General features: G+C 55.1%; 2 protein-coding genes across 19 annotated transcripts; one reads left to right on the top strand and one right to left on the bottom strand.

Annotated features, from left to right (window-relative positions):
- The first annotated feature begins 24 nt into the window (after positions 1–24).
- Positions 25–3,284, top strand: PRAF2 (PRA1 domain family member 2). Its single transcript, XM_032329987.1, has 3 exons — positions 25–654; positions 1,797–2,014; positions 2,436–3,284. The coding sequence occupies exons 1-3, from the start codon at positions 476–478 to the stop codon at positions 2,573–2,575; spliced, it is 537 nt and encodes a 178-aa protein (XP_032185878.1). The 5' UTR covers positions 25–475; the 3' UTR covers positions 2,576–3,284.
- Positions 3,285–3,694: 410 nt separating this feature from the next.
- Positions 3,695–18,123, bottom strand: CCDC120 (coiled-coil domain containing 120). 18 transcript variants are annotated; one of them, XM_032329969.1, is made up of 15 exons: positions 17,769–18,122; positions 15,612–15,669; positions 13,944–14,026; positions 13,646–13,809; positions 12,916–13,222; positions 10,352–10,451; positions 10,085–10,175; positions 9,805–9,938; positions 8,969–9,109; positions 8,319–8,619; positions 7,919–7,981; positions 7,474–7,648; positions 7,246–7,344; positions 5,327–6,244; positions 3,695–4,830 (listed from the first exon to the last, which is right to left on the bottom strand). In XM_032329969.1, the coding sequence occupies exons 7-15, from the start codon at positions 10,131–10,133 to the stop codon at positions 4,716–4,718; spliced, it is 1,995 nt and encodes a 664-aa protein (XP_032185860.1). In that variant the 5' UTR covers positions 10,134–10,175; positions 10,352–10,451; positions 12,916–13,222; positions 13,646–13,809; positions 13,944–14,026; positions 15,612–15,669; positions 17,769–18,122; the 3' UTR covers positions 3,695–4,715. The 18 variants fall into 18 exon arrangements, with proteins under 18 accessions (XP_032185860.1, XP_032185869.1, XP_032185856.1 ...); XM_032329978.1 differs by lacking the exon at positions 15,612–15,669 and having other exon boundaries at positions 10,121–10,175; positions 17,769–18,123; XM_032329965.1 differs by lacking the exon at positions 15,612–15,669.
- Between the last annotated feature and the right edge of the window lie 6,961 nt (positions 18,124–25,084).

The raw sequence follows: 25,084 nt of genomic DNA, 5'->3' as shown, positions 1-25,084 counted from the left end.
CAGGGGTGGGGCCGGAGGAGATGCAGCTGAAAAAGACCTGCGGGAGTTCTAAGTAGGTGTGGCCCTCTTGGACCCTAACAGTGGGATCCTGCAATCCTGCCCAAGTCTGACAGTCCCTATCTGTTTGTCCCAGAATGTGTTACTGCATGTCCTGGAAGGTCGGGATTACTGTGTTCTTGAGCCGTCAGCACGGCTAGGAACCGCCCCTTGGGCGCCCCCACCTGGGGGTTGGTGGGGGCGCCTCGCCCGGCGGCGAAGACTTGATTTCCCGGCAGCCCCTGCTGCCTTACACTTCCGGCGTGTTGCTGGCATTTCTGGTCACGTGCATTGCTGCTACGTAGTCCGCCTAGGTGGCTGAAAGAGCAACTGCTGGACCCAGACTCCATTTCCCGGTGTCCCTCGCGGCGGCGCAGGGTATAACGGGGGTTGTAGTCCGGCCTCTCTTCTGGCTGGTCCAGCTACATCGACCGGCAGGATGTCGGAGGTGCGGCTGCCACCGCTACGCGCCCTGGACGACTTCGTTCTGGGGTCCGCGCGTCTAGCGGCTCCGGATCCGTGCGACCCGCAGCGATGGTGCCACCGCGTCATCAACAACCTTCTCTACTACCAAACCAACTACCTTCTGTGCTTCGTCTTCGGTCTCGCTCTGGCTGGGTGAGGGAGGGAGGGGGAGTCCGGTTGGCCGGGGACTACTGCGGGCAGGAAGGGTGGACCAGTGGGGTTTTGAGGAATGGGAGGGGGATGAAGGCGGAAAGGGCGAGTTCATTAGAGATGGGAAATCTCCGGGGCCTGGGAGGGGAGGCTTGAAGGAAGTCGAACGTGGTTATAAGGAGTGCCTGGGGTGGGATACTAGCGGGTCGGGAGGGTGGAGAATGTGGGACTGGAGAGGAAACTGGGTAAGGAGGTGGACCAGAAGATAAGGAGGGCCTGAAAGTTAAAGTGGGGGTGGAGGGGGAGGACGTGAGTGATGGGGCCAGATTAAAGCGGCCTTGGAGGACTTCGGGCAGAGACAGGGACAGGGATGTGGTCAAGTTGTAGGGTTGGGAGGGTGGGCTTGTGGAAGCACTAGGCGTGGAGGGGAGCCTGGTTGTGACTGGAACATTCCAGGAGCATGTACCTCTTGGGGAAATTGAACGGAGAGGGAGGACCCAGTGGTGGAAGGCTTGAGACCAGAGAAGGATGGAGAACCTGGAGGGTCCTGGGCAGGGTAGGAAGTTAAGAGTGGTACTGAAAACATGGAAGGGGTGCTAGCAATGATGGGGGGAGAGATGTACAAGGAGTGGGAACCTGAATGGGGAATTTGAAGGGGAGGAAGTCTGGAACGGGTCTTGTAAAGACTCTGGGCCCGCGGAGAGGGAAATGTCTGGAGACAGAAGGCCTGGAAGAGGAATCTACAGGGATGGGCCCAAAGGGTGGATTTGGGGGCGGGTTGGGGTGGAATCTGAGGGGTTGGAGAGGGGCCCTGCCAGGGTAGGGCTGGAAGAAAAAGAGCTGTTAAGGTCTGAGAGCCTGAAGGCCTAGCGAACTGAGAGGACCTGAAACGGGAGAGCTGAGGAAGATGGGACTGTAGGATTGACGGAAAGGAAATTAGGACCTCCAGGGCTCCTGGGAGTCGGAAGCCCTGGTGGGTGGAACCTTTGGGAGACAGGCTGGCAGGAGTTATCTGCCGGGCTGGAGGTCCCTGAGAGGGGGGAACCAAAGATCTTGGGGTACGGGACGGGGTGGATGGGGAGGCTTGGAGGTTGTGCAGCCCTCTTGCCGTCGCCCGGGCTAGCTCAGTTCCATTGTCCTCGCAGGTACGTGCGCCCGCTGCACACCCTCCTAAGCGCGCTGGTAGTGACGGTGGCCCTTGGCGCGCTGGTGTGGGCGGCTGAGACTCAAGCAGCCGTGCGCCGCTGCCGCCGCAGCCACCCCGCCGCCTGCCTGGCCGCAGTGCTTGCCTTCGGCCTCCTTGTTCTCTGGGCCGTAGGCGGCGCTTGCACCTTCCTGCTGAGCATCGCCGGGCCCGTGCTTCGTAAGTATCCGCTACCCGTAGATAGGCCAATAAAGGACCGGCGCTTGCGCACTGTGGCAGGCCAGCCCCGCCCTAAGAGGGGGCGGGGACACCAGGCGGGCGTGGCCACACCGCCTTCGCAAAGCGCCTTCCCTGGCTTTGCCTTCCCTCTTCTGGGAACGCCCCTCTTACTACCGCTCTTTCGGGCCTCGCTCAGAGTATTGAGCGTCCTCCCCGGGCCACGTCCGGGTTACCCTGAGCCCTCCCTGGCCACGCCCCTGTTGCAAGGCTCGTTACTCGGCCACGCTTTCAGATCGCAGGCTTCCTGGCCGCTGACCACTTTATTGGCCTGCCCGTGCTCCGGTTCTCCTCTGTGGGCCCCCATTGGCTAAAAGCTGAGGTCTCATCCCACTGACCCTGCTCCTCTCGGCACTGCCCACAGTGATTCTGGTGCACGCCTCGCTGCGCTTGCGAAACCTCAAGAACAAGATCGAGAACAAGATTGAGAGTATTGGTCTCAAGCGGACGCCCATGGGCCTGCTACTGGAGGCGCTGGGACAAGAGCAGGAGGCTGGATCCTAGGGGTCTGGGATCTGTACCCAAGACCTGGAGAACGCCACCCCCACCCTGGCCCTGTAGAGGGACCCAAAGCCCTTTCCCAGCCCTTGAAATAGAGGGCCCCGTCCAGTTCAAAAAGCAGAAGGACATCAGCGACCCTGCCCACCCCAGGTCCAAAATTGGGATATCCCTGCTACCCAGCGCCTGTTACCTAGGGGACCACACTTCCCCAGCCCTGAACCTGGGGCGTGGAGCCCAGAGCATCCGTGGCCAACCTCAAACTCTGGACCCAGAGATACTCCCCCCCCACCCCCAATCTGGGACCCACCCATCTCCCATGCTCAGCCCCAAAGCTGGGATCTGGGACCAAGGCATTCTCTTGAACCCGGGACTAATATTAGGCTTTTTCAGACCCTACCCCGGCTTTGAAACCAGGTTAGGGCATTGCCAAATCTTGAACCTGGGACCCAGTGTTCCCAGCCCCCATCAGGACAGAGAATTCAGGCATCCTGATGCTGTTGAACCCTTGGTTCCTTGGTTCCGTGTGACCCAAACACTCACCAGTCCCACTTGCCTCTTTCCAGCTCTGCTTAGGGGTTCTGCCCCCTTCTCCAAAGTTCCACAGTGATGAGGACCAAGGGGTAGGGTGGGGAGGGGTGGGGGTAGACCCGGAATGGGGCATCTATAATCAGTGTTACTGCAACAATAAAGGCTGGTGCGTCGCTCAAGCCAACGTGGGCTTCTGGGGTCAAGTCCATGTGCTTCAGGGGCCAGAAGTGGCCTTCTGCTTTTAGTTCTGCTGGACTTAGACTAGGTCTCTTTCTGTCGAGTATGCAGACTGAGCAGGGAAGCTCTGCGTTCCTTCATCCAAGTGGCTCCCTCTGGGGCAGAGCACAGAGCAGTTAAAGGCAGAGTGTTTCCTATCATTTGTATTACTGACGGCTCCTGCCCAGGGCTGGCAAGGAATCGGAGCACAGACCGGCGAAGCTGTTGCCCCACATCACAGCAAGTGAAGCCCAAGTTGATGACATTAGGCTGTTCCCAGTGTTCGTTTGATAATCTGGTTCATAAAAATATCTTAACCTGGTCTTAACTACAGGTGTGGCCCCCCAAGGCAAGGCAGACAGCGGAGTGACACATGGGTTCGGTTTACACATTTATTATAGAAATCCCCTTCCAGTGTTGGTAGTGTCTTGGGCCCAGATCCATTGGTAGAAAAAGAAAAGTTTAACACCAGGTAAAGGAGGTCAGGGGACCCCTAGCTCCAGAAAGTCACAGATAGGTATCATAGAAAACACAGCTTGTGTAGATTTGTTTAAAAAGTGGTGGATGGAAAGAAAGCCAAGGAAGACGTGACGCAGCCTGTGGCCAGACGTCACCTGAGGATTTTCCTGGCATCGAGCCGATGCCAGGTTCCACCACCGCAGCATCCCAGGACACAACACACCCGGCGGCTCTGCCCTTTAGCCCTCCTGCAGGGCTGGCTTCCTGACCGGGATAGATAGGGCAGAGGCTGGGCCTTCTCAACCTGTGGGCAGAGGCAGCGGGCACAGACAGGCAGACAAGGACTGGGGCTCCCTTGGGCACACCTGGGAGTAGGAAAATGAACCCAAGCCCCCTAGCCAGACTTCAGTCCTTCCGAATGTGGGCAGAGAGCCCACCTCCCCAAGAACTACCCTGGTGGGGGGATGGCAGGGAGTTCTGTTCACACCAGTCTCCTGGCTGCCCCGAACAGGGCCCTGAGACCCTATATTGTCCAGGTTTGTTTTTTTTTGGGGGGGGGGTTCCTAAATGGAACAGGCTGGGCATGGGGATAGGAATGAACCCAACCAGGACGAGATCACAGTTTCCCTTTCATAAAAGGTCTAGTGTTGGGGGAAGACAGTGAATACCTAAATCACAAGTGTAAACAGAAACGGAGGAAGGGGCCTGGAGCCCCCATTACACCATCCCCTCTTTTTTCAGCTGGCTGAGGGCCCCAGTTCCCAGCACAGCGTAAGAGGGGAAGCAGGGAGTCAGACACCTTCGTGGGTCCACAAGGAGCCAGGGGCCTTGGAAGATCAGGTCGGCACCCCCCCAGGACTGAGCAATCACACCCCGGGGTTCAGCGAGGTCAGCCGTGTGTTCCCCAGACCAAAGTCGTGCCTGGGACAACAAGAAGGGGTCAGACCAGTGTCCCCGGGGTCTGGGGGTCAGAGCTGGAAGACTGCTCCCCCTCTAGCGTCAGGTCACTTAAACGAGAGCTCAGCTCCGAGGGGTACAGGAAGTCCGCGTAGTATCTTTAGAAGGGGTAGCAGGAATCCGGACAGGGTGCCAAGACAGAGAAGAGAGGAAAAGACGGACAAGACACAGAGAGAGAGGAAAAGAGGCTCGTTAAAGAGGTGGAGGCAGGCACAGGACAGCACCTTTAGGCTCACAAGCATGGGGGCACAGCAAAAGGAAGAAGAGAGAGGCGAGGGGCCTGGGAGGCCCTTCCTCCCAGCACCCTGCTTTCAAGGCTCATTTTCAGCAGACATGCACTGTTTTGTTCAAATATCAGAATTCTTCTACAGCTTGGTAGACAGCTGCTGCTGCTGCTGCCAGGGCCCAAGACACCCCTCCAAGACCCCGTGGATTCATGCAGGTCAGGCAGGGCCCAGGACCCTGAGGCGAGGCTGCGGCTAGTTCTCTCGCAGTCGGAGTCACTAACTCCCGTGACTGGCTGCTCCCCAGCCTGGATGCCTTTGCCATCTGCCTCCAGAGACCCCTACCCGTCAGTAAAAGCTCCCCCCATACCTGCCGGAGACAGGGGGTGCCGTGAAACTCCTCGAGTGCGGGAGCGGCGCCTGGCTGGGGGCCCCATACAGCGGCTGGCCCACCTCATAGCAGCGGGCATGGAGGAAGGGCGGGTGCTGCGGGCCCACGTGGGGCAGCACAGGCCGGCGCGGGGGCCCAGCAGCCAGTCCCGAGTTGCGGATGTACCAGTCCCGCAGCCCCTCCAGGGCGAGGTTCTTATGGCCACTGCGCTCACCAGCCGGGGGGACACGGGTCGGGGGGGGCATCCACAGCAGAGGGCTTGGATGCACCTCGGGCCCCTCGGCGGCCTCCAGGGATAGGCCACAGGGCTTGGTGCGGGTGGCACGGGAGTGGGGGTCCTTGCTGCGGAGGAGGGGGCTGCTGCCGTCAGCTGTGTACACGGGTGGTGGGCCCGGGAGCACGGCAAGGAGCCCATCCCGGCGGGAGAGGGGTCCTTGGACCTCAGCTGCAGGCAGCAGTTCCCCCCAGCCCGCCCCACCACCAGCGCTGCGGGGCAGGCCCCGGTCCAGGGAGTAGTCCAAGAGGAAGTCCCCGCACACAGGTGGGAGCCGGGGAGCCCCACGGGAGGCAGGGGCAGCTGAGCTGGGCCGGGCAGCCCGGGGAGGGTCTGGGGGGCCAGCTGTGCGGGAGGAGAAGGCAGGGGTTGGTTGTGGGCGCTCATACAGCACCTCGCTGCTCTTGCAGACCGGGGGGCCAGCGGCAGGGGGAGCCAGGGGCGCAGGCGGGGAGCCAGCTCCCCCACCGGCCGCCCGGTCCACAAGCAGGGCCTCAGAGCTGTTGCTGCGACGGGTGCGGGCTGCGAAGAGGGAGGCACGGTCGGAGGCAGGGTCTGCCCGGGGGAAGCCCATCTGGGAGTCCTGGCTGCCAGACCACTGGCGAGAATGGAGGCCTTCCGGTCTGGGGACACAGAGGTGGGGGTGATGGGAGTATGACTGATCGGAAATCTCAGGCCGAGTGCCTGGCCCACTGTGCCCCACCTCTTCCTGAGCTTCCACTTGCGCATCTCTGAAGGAGGCCCAGGATCAGAGACCTCTTGTATAAACGGGTCAGGTGGGGGCATGTAAAAGGCAGTGGAGGTTCTGTCCCACGCTGGGGGGCAGAGGGACAGAAGACATATTGGGGGGGTGTTAGCGCCAAGGGAGATGTAAGCGTGCGCAGGGCTGGAGGGGGAAAACTGACCGAGGAAGGCCAGCAGAGGGCTCTTCCCAACACGTGGGGCCCCCTGCCCTGTGAGGGTGTGTCTCCTAGCTTTCTCGAAGTAGGGTCCTAAGCCCTGGGCCTGGAATCCAACTTCCTGAATTCTCTGCCCTCCCGCACCCCGCCACGTGTCTGAGCCACCCTGAACTATCAGCCCCAAAGCCACGATTCACAGGAGGCGAGTGCCATAAGGATAGGGACTTTCTACTCACAGCCTGGAAAAGCAGGTGCTTAGCAAGAATTTGTTTGAGAAGTAGGAGGGTGCAGTGATTAAATGCATGGACTCTAGAGTCAAACCAGCCTGGGTTTGAACACCAGGTCTTCTGTTTACTACCAAGTCACTTAACCTCTCTGTGCCTCAGGGTCCTCATCCACAGATTGAGAATAATGACAGCATCTACCTAGCCAAGACCTTATGGCAATGACCGCAGTCACACCTCGCAGAGCACGGATGACCAGCAGGTGTTAGGCTCTCAGTGCATGTGAACCAGAACTTACTATGCCCACAGTGTCCTCCAGATGCAGATATCATACCCGTCTCACAGATGAGGAGCCAAGATTCAGAGAAAGGAAGTGACTTGTTCCAAATATACCTTTCAAAGCCCAACCTCTCACATCCCACACCCTTTACTAATGCCCCCCTCGTCAGAATGAACAGTTACTTATTCCGGTCCTCAAGCCCACCCTCAGAGTCCCCTTACTTGCAGAGCTGGGGGCCAGCGCCCCGGGTGAGGACAGGGGTAGCAGGCACGCTTCGCCCCTCAAAACTGGAGGCACTCCTGGGCAGCGAGCGTGTGGGGCTGAGCAGAAACAGACAGGCCCAGGTGGGGGTCCAGGTTAGACACCATAACCACCAGCAAGCCTTCCTGCCCGCCCAGGCTCAGGATCCCCCTCCCGGCTCCCGGGGAAGCAAAGGGGATCACCCTCACCTGGTGGGGCTGGCCACAGAGTTCCGCCGGCTCTTCAGATCCCCATAAAGATCTGATGGGGGTGGCTTCCATGGGGTTCGCCGCTCAGGGCTGCCCCCAGATACGGCCCGCAGCTGGTCCCAGGCCTTGGGTGGTGAGGGGCGCTCGGCCAGGGGGAAGCAGCCACGGGGCTCCTCTGGGAGGAAGGTGGAAAGTGGGGGAGAAGTCAAAGAGAGGGGGCCTGATGGGCTGTGGGCAGGGGCAGGGGGAGTGAAGCAGGTAGCAGCAGCAGGACAGGCGGCAGCTAAAGCACAAGGCTGGAACTGGGGATGAGGAGCTGGGCAGCGTGAAGCAAGAAAGACGGGGGCCCCATGCGAGGATGGGGCATGGCTCAGGAGGGGTTAAAGAGAGAGTGGAGGGGCTAAGCATCAAAGCAAGGGTGGGTTTGGGAGCCAGAGGTCCTCACCATTATCATGGCTGGCCCCAGACTCCGAGAGGGAGCTGCTCTCCGAGTGCAGGATTCCGTCCTCTACAGGCGAGAAGGGCAGACCCAGGCCCATCAAGGCAAGGCCTGGGTGCAGTCCCCTTACAACCCCGGATGGTCTCCTCCCCGGCCCGTTCCTTCCCGAGAACCCACCTTTACCTGAATCCAAGACTACCTGAGGCTTGGCTCCTGGTTTTCTTGGTGCCATCTGGTCAAGTTCCCAGCATCCCCACCCTCGCTGTAGAGCCCATTTATCTCAACTCCTCTTGCGGGCTGAGTCCCTTCAGCTCCGCCCAGCTCCCACTTTTCACTGGCCATCTACCCCTCCCTGCCACGTTGCTCGGCCCATGCCCACACTTGGGCATTGACAGGGCCGGCTCACCTTGGCTGAGCTGGGCGAGGCGTGTGCCCAGGCATACTCCCTGGGTGGTGATGAGAGCCCCCGGGGCCGGGGCCAGGGCCAGGGGCTGTGGAGGGGGGAGCCCCGGGAGACCGAGGCGGGCCCGGAGGTCCCCCAGTTGTTCTTCCAGCTCGTGCAGCCTCCGCAGCGCATCTGCTTGCACCTGGCGCCGGCGGCGGCGCTGCTCAATGCTCAGCTCGGGGGCCAAGGCCAGGCGGCGGGCTGCGGCTGCAATCTGCTGCTGCACGGACACCTCCCGCTCCAGGGCCTCAAGAGCCAGCTCCTGCAGGTGGGCGAGAGGGTGGGACAGGACCCAGTGTCAGTGCTGGAGGGGCCCAAGGCCCGGGCCCAAGTGTGGGCAGAGCCAGCCAGCGCAGGGGCAGGGCCTGTTCTGGGGTGGAGCTCATTTCTCCAGCAGGCAGAGCCGTCTCGGGGAGGGACTAGACAGATTCTGCTTCCAGGGAATGAGAGGCTTACGACCACGAGGCCCAGCCTCCTCCCTCAGAGCCAGAACGCACCTTCTTCAAGCCATTCCCTTCTCACCTTAGCCTCTCCTTCCCCTGGTTGCAACCCTGAGGCAGCAATCTGTACCCATCCCACCCCCATCCTGCCCCCCAGGCCCATCTGTTCACCTCAGCAGGGCACAAGGAGTGGTGTGCTGGGTTGGGGTGCGATGGAGGGTATGCACGGGCTGCAGGGGGCCGCCGGCGGACCAGCTGGGGCCGTTCCCCAGGTTCCAACGGGCACTCGGGGGGCAGCTGGCCAGTCAGCTCCTGGAAGGGGCAGGGGTCAGAGACTACCGAGGGTTAGCTAGGGAATGGGGCAAAGCAGGAATGACTACAGAAGCTACATTAGTCATACTAGGAGCTCAGTAATGCTCAGCACCCCATGCCTGTTACTTCTCCTCCTCCCTCCCAGTTTGCCACCCAATAGGGGTGCTATGGACTCTCAGCCCCTCGGTGGCCCAAATCCCTGGGGCAGTGGGCATGGGAGGTCAGGAGACCTGCTCTGGAATCTGGAACTTCTTCTCTTTCATAAAGGCCACAGGTCTATATGCTGCATATGACATCACGCTCCCCTCAGGGCGGGGGCTGCATGCTGTGAACTGCGTTATGGGTTCTGGCCAGTTATGGGTTCTGGCCAACTGTGTAGCTGTTCACACCAAGAGGGGTAAATCAAAACGGTAACTCACCCCTTGTTAGTTCAGGCCAGGTTTTACTGCCAGATTTTGGAAATGACTATTGTTTAGAAGGGTTTGGGGATTTCAAATTGCTGATAGGGAATTGAGGGCCTGCTCTGCCATATTTTACTGACTCTAAGACATCGAAGTTGAGCTTTGAGGAGCTAGAGGGTGATAGGGAATCTACCGCCCAGACATGTGGCTCGGCACTCGCCACTCCAACCTGCCTGCCTAGGGTCTCTGGGTCCTTACCACGCCCCACCACCAGACACAGGGCCCGGCCCTCACCGCCTCCTGCAGACACACTTTGCGGAGCTCCTGAAGTTTCAGGCTCAGGGCCTCCTGCAGGGCCCGCTGCCGGTCAAGCAGCCCCCGCAAACGCTCTGACTTCACCTGGGGGGCAGCCTCTCCGAACAGGGCAGCTGGACACAGAGGGAGCAAAGTTCCAGGCAAAGATCAGCCAGGGCATCCTGGCACAGCTGTGGGGCCAAGGACCAACCCTTTCAAAGTAGGCAGGTGGTGACTCAGACGTGGGGGCAGAGGCAGAGAAGGGGAACCAACCACCCACCTGAGGCATTGAAGGTGGGCGAGCTGATCAGCTGACCTTTGACTTCCATCCTGGTGCTGTGGAGAGGCTGTGGCTGATGGCTGGACAAGGCCTGGCAGTGATGCACAGGAGCTGTTAAGGAAGTGCATCCCGCGTTTCCCCCAACCCCTGCCCCTGCCCAACGCCCTGCACCCCAGCTGGGAGTAAGGGGAACCCTGACCCTGCCCGCCTGATCAACCTGCCCTCTCAGAATCCGTATCCGCGTCTGGCCCCACTGGGCCCTGGTACCTTGGTCCCCTTCCCATTGAGTGGATGCACAGCACGTGGGGAGCTAGGCGGACTTACGACGCCTCCTCAGAGGCCCATGGGCCGCAGTCAGGAGTCCTGCCTAGGGAGGGAGAATGAACTGTACAGATTCAACCAACTCTAACAACGGTGGGCACTAATGAAGTACCTGGGTCCTGGAACAGTCACCTTCCCTGCCACACCCAATCTTCCAACCACCCTTTGACAGAAGTTCTGTGATCACTGCCCCCATTTCTGAGATGAGGACTCTAAGGCACAGAGGGGTAAATAACCTGCCCACTGGCTAAGGATGCGGCCCAGGCCCACCCCTTGGGCCTGACCCTCCTTAGCTGGAGTTGCCCCAAGCCCATCAATTCCTCATAAGCTCCCAGCCTGGCAGGCCTCAGGGCCTTTGCCCAGGCTGCGGCTGCTATCTGGAACACTCTTGCCATGTCTCACCCCTCCGGCCCCAGGGGGCAAGCTTACACACGGGGACTTGCATGTCACTTCCAGAGGTGGGCCCCTGCCCAGGTCCCCTCACAACTGCTGTCCAATAAGAGATTGTGCTTCCCCTGCACGTTCACAAGGACAAGAAACATACCTGTCCTGTTTTCACCATATCTCTGGCACTCAGAACACTCCTGAGCCAGCAGTGAGCACTCAATGAATGGCTGTCGTGTAAGTGAGAGAATGCCAAGGGAGCTGAGATATGGATCTAGCCCAGATCTGTGGGTCTCTACTCATCCCAACTCCATCCTGTGGCCCCGGTGCTACAGGGAGAGTGTTCACTTAGCCCCGCGACCCCTCCAGTCCCTGTGCCCACCCCAGTCAGTTCTAGTCCTGTACCGGCAGAAGGGAGTCACCCTGCTGGAAAGTCCACAGCTGTAGATAACAAGCCTCCTGCCTCCTGCTTCCTTCTCTGCCCCCAAACACCCTGGCTGACCACAGAGCCTGCCTTGGCTGGCCGCCAGCCCTGCCCTCATCCCCTCCTCTGGAGTTTGCTCCTTCCCTCCCACATCCTGCTCATTCCCCAGCTGGGGAGCCAGGTGACATCACCTTCCACCACCTGGCCTGACCTCCGGCGGGCGGCAGTAAACAGGGAGGGCCTCATGAGGCCACAGAGGTGTCCTCCCTTCCTCATCCCAGCTTGTCGTGCTGCAGGGGCCAGGTGTGGTGGAGACCAAGGCAGCCAAGGAGGTGAGGGTTCGAGCCCCCTCCCTGTCTATCTGCTGTGGAATGCGGCCAAACTGTTACCATAGGGCCACTAGGCCTGCTACCGGCTCCTGGCAAACGGTGGCCCCTTGTCCTCGCTTTCAGGGGCAGGGGTCAGGCCTGAGAGCCTTTCTGCACAACCAGGCAGCAGCATGTACTCTGAAGCGGCCTGACGTTGCCCGGCATGGCAGAGCTTCCTTGAGGTCCCGGCTCAACCTCTTGGGCCCCTAAGCTCCCGGAGCTCCTTCCTCCCAGGCTCCCAGCTGAGTCTGAGGCACTCTCCCAGGGCTCCACCCCAACAGGAACTTCAACTCCTCCCCGGTGGGCCCATTCACCAGGATAGGTCCCACATCCCATGCTGGCTGCCTTGAGCTTTCCCTCCCTGGGAGCTTATGGCATCCTGGAAATCAACATGGGGTCTAGACAGGAACCCCGACTCCACCCTGCCAGCCTGACCTCGGGGACATAGCTAGGGCCTGAGTCACGGGGTCACTGGGTAGGCTAGACACAGGGTCAATGCCCCACACCCCCACAGCCAGCTCCCAAACCTCAGCCTCTGCCTGCCTGCCCTCTGCACATTTGCCTTGGGGTCCAGAATTGCCCTGTCCCCACCTAGACAGGGATCGAAGGAGGATCCCAGCAGTCCCCTTCCCTAACTTCCCTCCCCCCAGCCCCTGACTCCTGTCCCAGGCTGGGCCGCAGCAGGGGAACTGAGAGGGTACCCCCCACACACACCCAGAGGCGGGCCCAGCAGGTTTTTCAGGTCTGCCCTTCTGACACCACAGCCGAGAAAGAAATTCCTGGCCTGGCCGTAATGACTGTTTACAACCAAGACACCTCACCTGGGTGGCACCCTAACACCTCAGTGGGGACCCCCCATTTCCCTACCTTGCCACTAGAGGGGCAAATACAAACTCCCAGTGTCTGGGACTGCTCCCCACACTGCCCTAGAGCCCCTCCCAGCCTCCACTCTGGGTGAACAGAGGGGGCAGGCAGGTGTCGGGAAGCAGTTTCTCAATAGCCCTGTCTGGGCTTCCCCCAGGGCCCCGGGGTTGCAGGAAGGCAGAGGCTACGCCCCAGGGGAGAAAGGGGGAGAGGAAGTAGGGGGGACAGTGGAGAAGGAGGACTCTGGCTTCTCTTCTCCCCCATCCTTTCTCCTCATTCATTTCCGGCAAGGAATCGGCTTCATGCCACGAGAGGAAATCGAACATTTGGGGCTTCACTCCTCTACTCAGGCCCTCCTTCTTCACTGCACTCCTCACACAGACCTGGCTTTCTCCCAGGGGAAGGCTCAGTACACCCTACACCCTTCTCCCCGCCACCCCGCCCTGGGCCCCCTGTTCCCAGGTGCTCACCAACGCCGGAGAGGTGCTGTGGGGTGGCCTCAGGTACCTCAAGAAAAAATAGTTGTCTCAATCAGGCCCTGTTCCAGATGGTAGTGGCAGTGAGTGGTGAGCACGGTGGCGGATGCCTAGGCCGCCTCCCACTAGGCAATAGCCCAGCCTACCTGGCCAGGGCCTGGGCCAGCCCATACCTCTTAACCCTTGCCTGCCTGTCACCAGGGCTCAGGACACCCTCAGGGACAATCTCAGGGCCAGGTCCCTTCAGGGCGTTCAGCATGACCAAGAAAAGAGCCCAGATGTCCCTGCTCACCCCAGTCACCTAGTAGAGGACAAAGGAAGAGGGGCCAAGGGTCGTGGGAGTGGAGCTGCCTCTAGTGCTACCCAGGAGCCCACATCAGACCCTGCCCACCCAAGGGCATTGCCTGGGAGCTGAGGACGGAGTTCTGGGGACTTGTTAAGCACACGTGTATAAATCGGGTGTGTATCTCTAGGCAGCAAGCATCACGTGCCTGAGGCCCCTACCTTTCCCTCCCAGGGCAAGGCACAGGTGGGAGAAGGTCTTGGGGCAACCGCCACCCTCACTGGGGTAACAGTTTGCCAAACTCAGGACAGAGGAGGCCAGTCTTTCTCCAAGGAAAGACTGGGATGTCAAGACCCTACCACCTTCTGCATCTCCAGAAGAAATCATCCCAGCCAACTGACCACATCATGCACATTTTCACCCCTACCGCTCCCTACAAACCTGGGAGGATGACGCAGACCCAGCTCTTCATAGCCAGCTCGTAGATGTGGAAGCTGGGGCTCGGAGAGGTGAGGAGGCCTGATTCTGATCACAGATGCATAAGAGCGGGTGGACTCAGAACTTGGGGGGCCGGGTCCTGGGCTGGAGGTGGACAGGGGCTACTCCTGCAAGGGAGGAAAAGTGGGGAGGGGGCTCATGCTTCTTCACATCCAGGCAGGTTCTGCCCCACCCCTCCCCCTTGAGCATTTCTGGCCGGGAGTCAAGGAAATTGAGGGCTCTGGCCTGCCCCGGCACATACCACACATCCTGTGCTCCATTTGGGACCATCTGCTCTGTGACCTCAGGGCCCAAGCCCAACCCGGGCCCCTGCAGCAGCCCATGCTGTGATGTGAAAGAGCAGAGTGAGGAAAGCTCCCTCCCCACTTGGTAGGGGGGCCAAGCCTGGAGGGGAGCACTGTACCAGCAATGCCCTGCCCCGTATATGTAGACACGCAATGCAAGGCCTCCTGCCACCCTGCCCACCTTTCTTCCTGGGAGTGAGATTTCTGGCATGGGACACAAAGGCTCCTTTCATCCGCCCCCTTCCCCCGCCTCCACTGCCTAGGGCTGGTGGAGGCAGCAGCCATAAGGTGGGTGGCTGAGTGTCAATGGGGAGTGTCCCCTCAGCCACAGCCTCTCTCCTGCCTCTTGGGGGACAGCAAGAACACTGGGTAGAGGGACACTTATAAAACCAGAGCTGTGAGGGCCAAGGGTATCTGGCTGGCAATGCAGACCAAGGTTTAGCTATCCTCATCTGTAAAATGGGTAAACAGCATTTCCAAGGCCAACAGAGACCAGAGTCACTTTGGAAGGCGTTTCAAAGTACAAGGAAACTCACACCACGTCATTAATGTCTGTTAATGACAACAATCATAAACCCGTGTGGAGATGGGCTAGGGCAGGAGTAAGGAGGGGAGACCAGGTAATTAATTGGGCCTCTTGGGCCAGGCCAACAGGTGGGGTAGAATCACCCACACACATCGTCGTCCTGCAAGATGGCCAACCTCCAGATCCCACCACAGCCGGGACTTGAGCCCCATGTGGCCTGTAGGGGTAGGAAACCATGGCTCTGGGATTCAACCCTGCTCTGCCACTTATGGCTATGTGGCTGCCCAGACAAGTAACTTATCCTCTCTGTGCCTCAATGTCTTCATCTAGAAAACAGGGGTGCTGACAACAATATGCACTTCACAGGGCTGTTGTGAGCGTGACATGAATTAGCTGTCATAATTACAATATTCCTCCCAATCCAAACTTGGGAATCGTGTGTGTGTGTGTGTGTGTGTGTGTGTGTGTGTATGTTTGAGACAGAGCTGGTACTCCCAGCTCCACCCGATAAATTTCAAACAGAGCTGTTTTCCCTCAAATAAGCGTGTCCAAACTCTTCACTATCCAAAATCAGAAACTAAATGTATGCAGATGCACTGCTGAGACAGAGCTGGTATCCCTCAGCCTCCACAGCCTCCCTACTTATCACCCAGACATTGAACCCTCCCTAAATATCAAACCAGACATATTTGAAAAGAGCTGTTTTCCATCATTATCAGACCTCTAGCTACTCAACATCAAAAATGCAGGAACCAAAAAAAAAAAAAAAAAATGCAGGAACCAAACCTATTCAGACACATTCTCCAAAAGCTCACTATCCACATACAGGAACTGAATGGATCTGGATACACCTTTGAGATAGAATTGGCGTCCCGTACTCTCTGAGCTTCCCTTACTCACCAGGCAAAATGCAGGAACCAAATATATTCACACAACACAGTCCTCTTACTGTTCCAACTCCTGCCACTAGAGTTCAAGGAAATGAATCGATTTGAATATATCTTTTAGTTGGAGCCATTATCCCTCATCATCTGAACCCTCCCCACTATGTAAAATGCAAAAACAAACAAACAAAAAACCTCTTCAGATAACTTGGTACCTTTCACTGTCTGAATTATCCGAGCGCTCCCTCTCAGAAGTCAGGTGCTAGACAGATGCTGGAACAATGAAGAACGCTTGTGTTGTTATTAGTAGGTTTGGACAGGGGCGCCTGGGTGGCTTAGTTGGTTAAGCATCTGACTCTTGATCTCAGCTCAGGTTTTGATCTCAGGGTCATGAGTTCAAGCCTCGCATTGGGCTCAAAAAAAATAGGTTTGGATAAGTGTTTCAGATAAATGAGAGGGGTCCAGTATCTCATTATTCAAGCTGTTACTACTCTCTGTGACAAACGCAGAACAAAACACAATTGAATAACATGTTACCTTCTTGCTATCCAAATTCTCCCTGCCTGTCCTCAGAATCAAGGAGATTCAGTGAAAGAAACTTGTATTGCTCTAGCTGTTATTGTCACTACAGGATAGGACTAATTCTAACACCCAGCGACACACATGCCCCCAACACACACACACACACACACACACACACACACGGGATGGACTTAGCATCGAAATTTGTATTGCTTACAGCAGAGAAAGGGGGGGATAGAACCCCTCTGACCCCCATCCCACCCCCATCAAGCCCTGAAGCCTCTGGCCTGGAACGGATTTTTTCAGTCCAGGAAAGCAGAGATCATGCACACCCAGGATCAGGACTAGCACATGGGGGTTAACATGACACGGAAGAGTCACACACACTCCTGAGTCTCCCACCCCTGCATGTTTGCTCACCACACCCCCCACCTTGACATGGGGCAGCCCCCAACCTAGCCAGGCTGGAAACATGATCCAGACCTCACAGACTCCCAGAGAGTCACTGAATAATTTAGGATGTTCTTTCACACTTGGGTAGGGTGGGGGGACATAGGAACAGTTACATGCCCTCCTGGGGCAGGGAGACAAATGCAAGCCGTGTGTGAGATCACTGGGTGAGGGTGAAGGGCATCACATATGAAAACTCCCTTAGCCACACAGGGCCAAGGCTGTTTGCTCTTGTTCATACTAAGAGAAGCATTATGGGATGAACTTGCAATCATGGAAATAGTAGAACCTCTAAGTTGAGGGGCAGGGTATAACAGGACCCTAGTTCTTCTGGGCTGAGAGGAGATGGAAAGTGGGTGTTAGGAAGAGGGAGATCTAAACAGGGTGGAGGGGTGTGTTGAGGGGTAGAACAAGGGCCTGGAGTTGGGAGGGGAGGAAGGAAGAGAACAGGAAGGAGTGTAGGGGTCAAGACAGAATCAGAGTCATCATAGGATGGAGGACAGGAGGCAGGACAGAGAAGGAGCCAAGACACTGGCCAGGGGATGGGATGGAGTGAGGTTGTGGACAAGGGTCAGAGGAAAACGTAGAGAGCAGCAAGGAACAAAAGAGCAGGGGAGGGTCAGTATAGAATGGTAGTCAGAAGACATGATGGGGGACAGGCCAAGATGGTGGTCAAGGAAGGGGAGAGGGAAAAGGGCCGGTTCAGGATGGAGGTAAGGAACAGGAAAAGACTGGGACAGAATAAGGAGAGGAATGAGGACAGTGATAGGACAAGACAGGGGAAAACAGCACAGGGGTGGGGGCAGGGACAGGGCAGGAAACAGAGGGACAGTCTAAAGGGGGTGGGCCAGGAGGGAGATGGGGAGTCAGGAGGGGACCAGGAGGATAGCACAGGGTGGGGAGAAAGTTTAGAAATCAGAGATCAGGAATCCAGACAGACCTGGATCAGACTGCGCTTAGGGGGACAGGACATGACTGGAAGGGGATCAGGGGCTGGACAAGAGTTTAGGGAACAGACAGGTCAAGCATCAGGCCAGAAACTGGGATGATCAGGACAAGGCAAGATGAGCTTCAGAGATGGAGCAGGGGCAGACCAAGGATCCCGAGAACAGAACTGGGTGGGGTTTGGGGTCAGGGCTGGGTTTAAGGGAACAAAACAGGGATTGAGGATCACGCCAGGCCAGAATATGGTTAGGTTGGGGGTGAGATCGGAGGTCCTGGGGCCAAGACTGGCCAGAGCTCGAGGTTAAAAAAAGATGTAGTCAGGTCAGGTAGGGGTCTGGAGCGAGACCACAGGGTCAGAGGTCGCGGGTGCGCGCGCAAGTACATCCCCTGTTGGCGTTTCCGAGCCCTCACCCCGCCCTGTCTCCTCCCTTCTTCTCCAAGCTGGCGTTACTCACCGAAGGTCCGCGTCCCGCGACGTAGGCGGGGTCGCTGCAGGCCAGGAGGGGTGGTGGGCGCGCCCCTCCCTCGCCGCCCCCCCGCTCGTCCCGGCCTCGCGCTTACTCCCCCTTCCGCGCCCTGCCCGTGGGCCGCCTTCGGCCGCGCGACTGTTAGCCGTGGGGGCCAGACGGGGGGCGCGGGGAGGGGGGGAGAGGCGCGCCGGCTCGGCCGCGGCCGGTGGACCCCGGCCCCCCCGACCCTCACCTCGGGTCCGTCCCTTCCCGGCGGCACCAACACAGCCGCCGCTGAGCTCGAGCCTGGGGGAGGTGGGGGGACGGGGGGCGGGGCACGAGACCACAGCAGCGGCGGAGACCTAGTGCGCAGGCGCCAGTTTGGGTCTTCGATTTTCCTGCCCTCGGAGCGCTAGGAGCGAACCAGCTGGGAGCGCGTGCGCACACTCTTTCTCGAGGGGTGGTGGAGCGCTCTCCTATGGAGGCCACGCCCCCTCCGCGATCGGACTGGCGCCCCTCACTCCAAGTCACCCCCCAAAGGACCCCCAATCAGTACCCCAAACTGCCTTTTATCAGCGACCACCACACCTCTAAACTGTCCTCTAAACTTGTGTGTCTCCAAACCACCCTCCATCATCCCCCCAACTGCATCCCCAAACTATGATCCACTGATCCCAAGCAGTACCCCCAATCCAACCTCCGTGGACTCCCGAACTGTAGGAATAAACTACCCTTCACTACCCCCCAACCTGTTCCCCTAAACCATCTGCAATCAGCCATGAAACCATTAACCTCCAAAGAGCACTTCCAAGTCACTCTCCCGTCCACCCCCAGTATGCACTGAAAACAGCCCCATGGACCCCAAATCGCTCCCCATGTATCCTCCCAACCATACTCTGCAGCACAAACTATGCCTCCAAACCACTCTTCAATGATCACTATACCCAAACTTGTTTTAAATTACATGCAACCATACCCACAAAAAGTCTCCCAGTTTTTTCCATACCACCCAAACCACCCTCCCAAAACTCCCAACTACACCCTAAACTTCCCTATAATAGTCCCCAATATTATCTGTAAACATTCCTCATTTACATTCCCAGTCTTCCAACTACACCTCCAAACCACCTTCCAGTGACCCACCAAACCCCTTCAGTCTTCCCTTTGATGGCTCCAACAATCCCCAGACACTTTCCAATGGCTCCTAATTATGACAGCTCCTAAACTGTCTTTTTCTTTTCAAGATTTTATTTATTTATTTGAGAGAGAGAACACAAGTAGGGGGAGGAGCAGAGGGAGAGGGAGAAGCAGGCTCCCCGCTGAGCAGGGACTCCCCCCCACACCTGGGCTGGATCCCAGGACCCCGAGATTAGGACCTGAGTTGAAGGCAGATGCTTAACCTATTGAGCCACCCAGGCGTCCCTCAAAGTGTCTCTAATAATCTCTGAGCATCATCCCTCCAACAATCACCAAATCTACCCCAAGCCATTTTCATTAGCTTCCTGTGGCTGCTGTAATGAATTTCCACAAACTTGGTGTCTTACTACCTAAGAAATGTATTCTCTCACAGTTCTGGGGGCCAGAAGACCACAGTCAAGGTGCCAGCAGGGCCATAATCCCTCCAGAGGCTCTACTGGAGAATCTGTTTGTCACCACTTCTTACAATGGGGACTGTCAGCATTCCTTGGCTTGTAGCCACATCAGTACAATCTCTGCTATGGTGGCGATTGCCATCCATTCCATCTCTGAAATCTGCCTCTGCTTCCCCTTATAAGGACACTTGTTATTACAGTTAGGGCCCTCGTGATAGTGATAATCCAGGATAATCTCCCCATCTCAAAATCCTCATCGTAATCACATCTGCAAACTACAAAGTCCTTTCTCTTTTCTTTTCCTTTCCTTTTTTTTTTTTTGCCATCTAAAGTACACTCACACGTTCTAGGAATTAGGATGTGCATATCTTTGGCGGGGGGCATCATTCAACACTATACCCTTTGGTCCCCAAAGATACACATCTACCCCACATGCAAAATACATGTACCCCATCCCAATGCCCCCAACTTTCATCCATTACAGCATCAACTCAACTTCAAAATCTCACTTTTTTAACAAAAGATTTTATTTATTTATATGACGGAGAAAGACACTACGAGAGAGGGGAAACAAGCAAGGGTTGTGGGAGAGGGAGAAGCAGGCTTCCTGCAGAGCAGGGAGCCCCGACGCAGGGCTCAATCCCAGGACTCTGGGATCATGACCTGAACTGAAGGCAGATGCTTAACAACTTATCCACCCAGGAGCCCCTCAAAATCTCAATTAAGTTTTATCAGCCCAAAGGTTCCAAATTTTATCATCTGAGTCAGGTATAAGTGAGACTCTGGGTATGATCCAACCTGAGGCAAAATTCCTCTCCATCACCCAGCTTGTGCTACTAGAAAGTAATTATCTGTCCCCAAAACACAGTTGTGGGACAGACATAAGATAGGAGTTATAGGCATTCTTAATCCAAAAGGGGGAAAAAATGGACAGAAACAAGGTGTCACTGTCCCAAGTAATTTTGAAATCCAACAGAGCACGTTCCATTAGGTTTCAAGACCTGGGACTAATTCACAGTGACGTGGGGCTCCACCTCTGGGCCCATCACTCTGCCCTCAGAATCATTAATCCTTTCTTTTGAAGGGTAGCACATGTTTGCTGCTAAGTAGCTTTAGCCCTGTGTCCTTCCAGTCGAATTTTGGGAGTCCAACATCCTTCCTTCATTTCATCCTATCCCCATTCCTCGCAAGCCAACTGGGCCAGTGTTTCTGTCAGTATAACATTCATCCTCAAAAATTTTGTGGGTTTTCATGGAAGTCCCAAGGATTCACACCAGTAGACCAAAGAGTCTTCCACAAAACCTTCATGGAAGGTTCCATCCTCGTTCCAGACTTCTGCTGAAATGGTTGAGAGGATCCATGAGTCACACATCTAATCTCTTTAGTACTAGCAAAAGGCTGTCCAGCCACACCTTTGGTTCTCTCTCCAGAGCATACTTAGCTGAAAGTAAATCTCCTAAATTCTGTATCTTCTGCAATCTGGACAGCCAGAGAAGCTTCCAGACCACCAAATCCTGGATCCATTTTGCATAGCAGTTCTTCCCTCAATTTACCTCTTTCCTTTCACATGTTACTAAAAGCAGTATGAAGAATCAAGCAGTACCTCTGACACATTCCTTGGAAATCTCCTCAGCTGAATATCCAAGATCATCACTGAGAAGCTCTGCTTTTCACACAACTAAAGGACACAGTTCAACTAAGTTTTCTGCTTGTGTATATATAAAAAGGATTGGGGTGCCTGGGTGGCTCAGTCTGTTGGACATATGATTCTTGATTTTGGCTCAGGTCATGATCTCAGGGTCGTTAGATCAAGCCCCGGGTCAGGCTCTGCATTCAGCGTGGAGTCTGCGTGAGATTTTCTCTCTCCTTCTCCCTCTGCCCCTCCTCCTGATGCATGCACACTCGCTCTCAAATAAATTTAAAAAAAAAGAGGAAGGGGGCCCCTGGGTGACTCAGTCAGTTGGGCATCTGCCATTGGCTTGGGTCGTGATCCCAGGGTCCTGGGATCGAGCCCCGCATCAGGCTCTCTGCTCAGTGGGGAGTCTGCTTCTCTCTCTGCCTCTCCCCACTTCTTTTGCTCTCTGTGTGTGTGTGTGTGTGTGTGTCAAATGAATAAATAGCATCTTTTTTTTAAAGAAAAATAAATAAATAAAAACCAGGAGTGTGTGTGCACAAAGAAAAGACCATTTGAGGACACAACAAAAAGCAACTATCTGCCTGTGAGACCGACAGACCTTATCAGAAATGAATCCAGATGACACCTTGGTCTCAGACTTCTGGCCTCCTGAACGGTGAGAAAATACAGTTCTGTTGTTTAATGTGCCCAGTCTGTGGTATTCTATTAGGACACCCCAAGCGGACTAGGACAAAGCCACAATCCGTGTGCATGAATGCACCAAAATCTGTGTTCATTTCCTGTGGCTGCTATAACTAATTACAACACACTTGACAGCTTGAAATATAAGAACTGTATTCTTTCACGGTTCTGGGGGCCCAAAACCCAAAATCAGTTTCACTGGGTCAAAATCAAGGTGTCAGAGAGCTGTACTCTCTCTGCAGACATTGGAGGAGAATCTTCTTGTTGCCTCTTCCCGCTTCTGGTGGCTGCTTTCATTCTGTGTCTCATGGCTACATCGCTAAGATCTCTGCCTCAGTGGTCACACTGCCTTCTCCTTTTCTTTCTCTTCTATTTAGGATTTCATTTATTTATTTGCGGGGGGACAGGCGGGGGGAGCAGCAGAGGGAGAGGGAGAAAGAGAGCCCAATGTGGGGCTCGATCCCAGGACCCCAGGATCATGACCTGACCCGAAGGCAGATGTTTAACCCAATGAACCACCCAGGCAGCCCTGCCTTCTCCTTTTCTATCAAAGCTGCCTCTGCCTTTCTCTTATAAGGACACTTGAGATTACAACAGATTCTATTAAAATAATCCAGGATAATCTCCCCATCTCAAAATTCATAATTAAATCACATCTGCAACGCATTGTTTGCCACACAAGGTAACATTCACAGGTACCAGGGATTAGGACATGGACGTATTTTGGGGAGCCATTAGTCAGCTGATCACACCATCCTATGAGAGTGAACATAATAACTTTACAGAAGACCAGACTTTGTCTCTAATCACTCACCAACTTCCCATAGTCCCTTCCAATCCTCCAATGGTATTCCCAGTTCACCCTTCAGTGGCTCCCGCCTGCAGTCTTAAACTTGCTTCTAGTAGCCCCATTCCTCCTGGAGCCCTTCACGTAATCCTTTAGTTGCCTACAAACTGTCCTGTAATAGATCCCAACCTCGCCCCAAGCCACCTTTGATCTCCACTCACATCTGTCTCTAAACATCCCCAATGTCACCCTCCAATTGCCCTCTCTTTTCCCTCCATATTTTCTGTTAATCCCACTCCACAGTCGCCTTGCAATGAGAACCCAGACGCACCAGAGAGAGAGAGAGAGAGAGAGAGAGAGAAAGCGTGGTGTTGAAAAAGTTGGAAAGATGTGAGCAAGAGATTAAGAGAGAGACTGAGGGAGATGGAGAATGGGTTTATTGTGCAGGTGATGGGGAAGCATTTGTCATGGACATATCTGGGATATGCGTATGAAGCTGGTGTTTGTAGAACTGGGGTGTGTGACAGGATAATTAACGTGGGGGTCTAATGCTGTAGATTTTTTTTCTCCCAGTCAGCTGTAAGTTTTTTTTTTTTTTAACTTTGTAGCATCTTGCAATGGACTACAGTTTTTTTTTTAAGATTTTATTTATTTATTTGTCAGAGAGAGAGAGAGCGAGTGAGAGCAAGCACAGGCAGACAGAGTGGAAGGCAGAGGCAGAGGGAGAAGCAGGCTCCCTGCGGAGCAAGGAGCCCGATGTGGGACTCGATCCCAGGACGCTGGGATCATGACCTGAGCCGAAGGCAGCTGCTTAACCAACTGAGCCACCCAGGCGTCCCGCAATGGACTACAGTTTTATATTTCCACGGGATCAAACTGGAGAGACCGTGCAGCGGGGTGGTAAAGAACACCTGGGTTCTAATTCCAGGTTTTATAAATTGGGGTGACCTAGTGCAAATGACTTAACCTAGCTGTACCCTGGTTTCCTGATCTAGACGTTGGGATAATAAATGGAACCTTACTGTTGTGAGGTTCTGTTTTTGTTTTTGTTTTTTCAAAGATTTTATTTATTTATTTAACAGACAGAGATCACAAGTAGGCAGAGAGGCAGGCGGAGAGAAAGGGGGAAGCAGGCTCCCTGCTGAGGAGAGAGCAGAAGCGGGGCTCGATCCCAGGACTCTGGGATCATGACTTGAGCCTAAGGCAGAGGCTTTAACCCACTGAGCCACCCAGGCGCCCCAAGAAGGCTTTTTTTTTTGCCAAGGTTTTAAACACATTCTCCAAAAATATTCTGTTCTGATGTGTTTTTTTTTTAAAAGATGTTATTTACTTGAGAGAGAGAAAGAGAACACGAGCGAGGGGATGAGCAGAGGCAAAGAGAGAAGGAGACTCCCCCTGAGTAGGCAGCCCAAAGTGGGGCTGGATCCCAGGATCCTGGGACCATGACCTGAGGTGAAAGCAGATGCTTAACTGACTGAGCCACACAGGAGCCCCGTTCTGATGTTTTTTATAGTGGTTTTTTTTTTTTTTTTAAATGTTTAGGTCTTTAACTAATCTGAAATTCCTTTTTCTTTCCGCTTTTTAAAGAAGATTTTAGGCTTTATTTTAAAGATTATTTATTTATTTATTTGACAGACAGAGATCACAAGTAGGCAGAGAGGCAGGCGGGGGGGGGGGGGGGGGCGGGGAACAGGCTCACTGTTAAGCAGAGAGCCTGATGCAGGGCTCGATCCCAGGACCCTGGGATCATGACCCAAGCTGAAAGCAGAGGCTTTAACCCATTTAGCCACCCAGGTGCCCCCAAAAGATTTTAGTTTTAAGTAACTTCTACACCCAACTTGAGGCTTGAACTCACAACCCTGAGATCAAAAATCTCATGCTCCACCAACTGAGACAGCCAGGTGCCCCATGGAATTATTTTTTTCTGAATTGTGTAAATTAGGAGTCTGATCCCTCTCCCAAAAGATAATCATTTCTCCCCAAACCATTTAGATAAATTAGTCCATCTCCCTCCCAGTTACTTGAAATATCATTCTTAAAATATCATTTACTAATTCTCACAAGTACCTAGGTCGATTTTTGGATTTTTCCTGTGCCATCGATCTAATTTTCTATTCCAACTCCTGTATCACAGTGTTTTAATTACTAGTGCTTTGCGATATACTCTGAATTTGTTAAGATTATGCCTCCCCCTTTCTTCCTCTTTCATAAAATTAGATATTCTTTATTTAAAGGATTTTATTTATTTATCTGAGACAGAGAGATACAGAGAAGGAGAGAGAGAGCATGAGCAGGGGGAGAGGGAGAAGCAGACTCCCCGCTGAGACTCCATACCAGTATGCTGGGATCATGACTGGAGTGGAAGGCAGAAGTTTAAGCATCTGAGCCACCCAGGAGCCCCTCAAATTAGATATTCTTACATATTTAAGGCACCATAAGAACTTTAACAACAGGTCTACCAGTTCCATTTTGGAATTTTTATTGGTAATGTGTTGATTTTTTTTTTTTAAGTTTAATGGAGGGGGTGGGCCTGGGTGGCGCAGTCAATTAAGTACCAGACTCTTGGTTTGGGCTCAGGTCGTTATCTCAGGTTCCTGAGATCAAGCCCCAGGACCAGCTGAGACTC

This window comes from Mustela erminea, chromosome X, assembly GCF_009829155.1.
Source record: "Mustela erminea isolate mMusErm1 chromosome X, mMusErm1.Pri, whole genome shotgun sequence".
Lineage (NCBI taxonomy): Eukaryota > Metazoa > Chordata > Mammalia > Carnivora > Mustelidae > Mustela > Mustela erminea.
This window is presented reverse-complemented; position numbering and strand designations above follow the sequence as displayed.

Bases quoted from the DNA above. Each gene is read 5' to 3' on its own strand.
- PRAF2 (XM_032329987.1), top strand. From the start codon at position 476: ATGTCGGAGGTGCGGCTGCCACCGCTACGCGCCCTGGACGACTTCGTT. The intron at 655-1,796 runs GTGAGGGAGGGA...TTGTCCTCGCAG, and splicing joins TTCGGTCTCGCTCTGGCTGG to GTACGTGCGCCCGCTGCACA. The intron at 2,015-2,435 runs GTAAGTATCCGC...CACTGCCCACAG, and splicing joins CATCGCCGGGCCCGTGCTTC to TGATTCTGGTGCACGCCTCG.
- CCDC120 (XM_032329969.1), bottom strand. From the start codon at position 10,133: ATGGAAGTCAAAGGTCAGCTGATCAGCTCGCCCACCTTCAATGCCTCA. The intron at 7,345-7,473 runs GTGAGGGTGATC...GTTTCTGCTCAG, and splicing joins TCTGTGGCCAGCCCCACCAG to CCCCACACGCTCGCTGCCCA. The intron at 4,831-5,326 runs GTATGGGGGGAG...CCCCTTCTAAAG, and splicing joins GCACCCCCTGTCTCCGGCAG to ATACTACGCGGACTTCCTGT.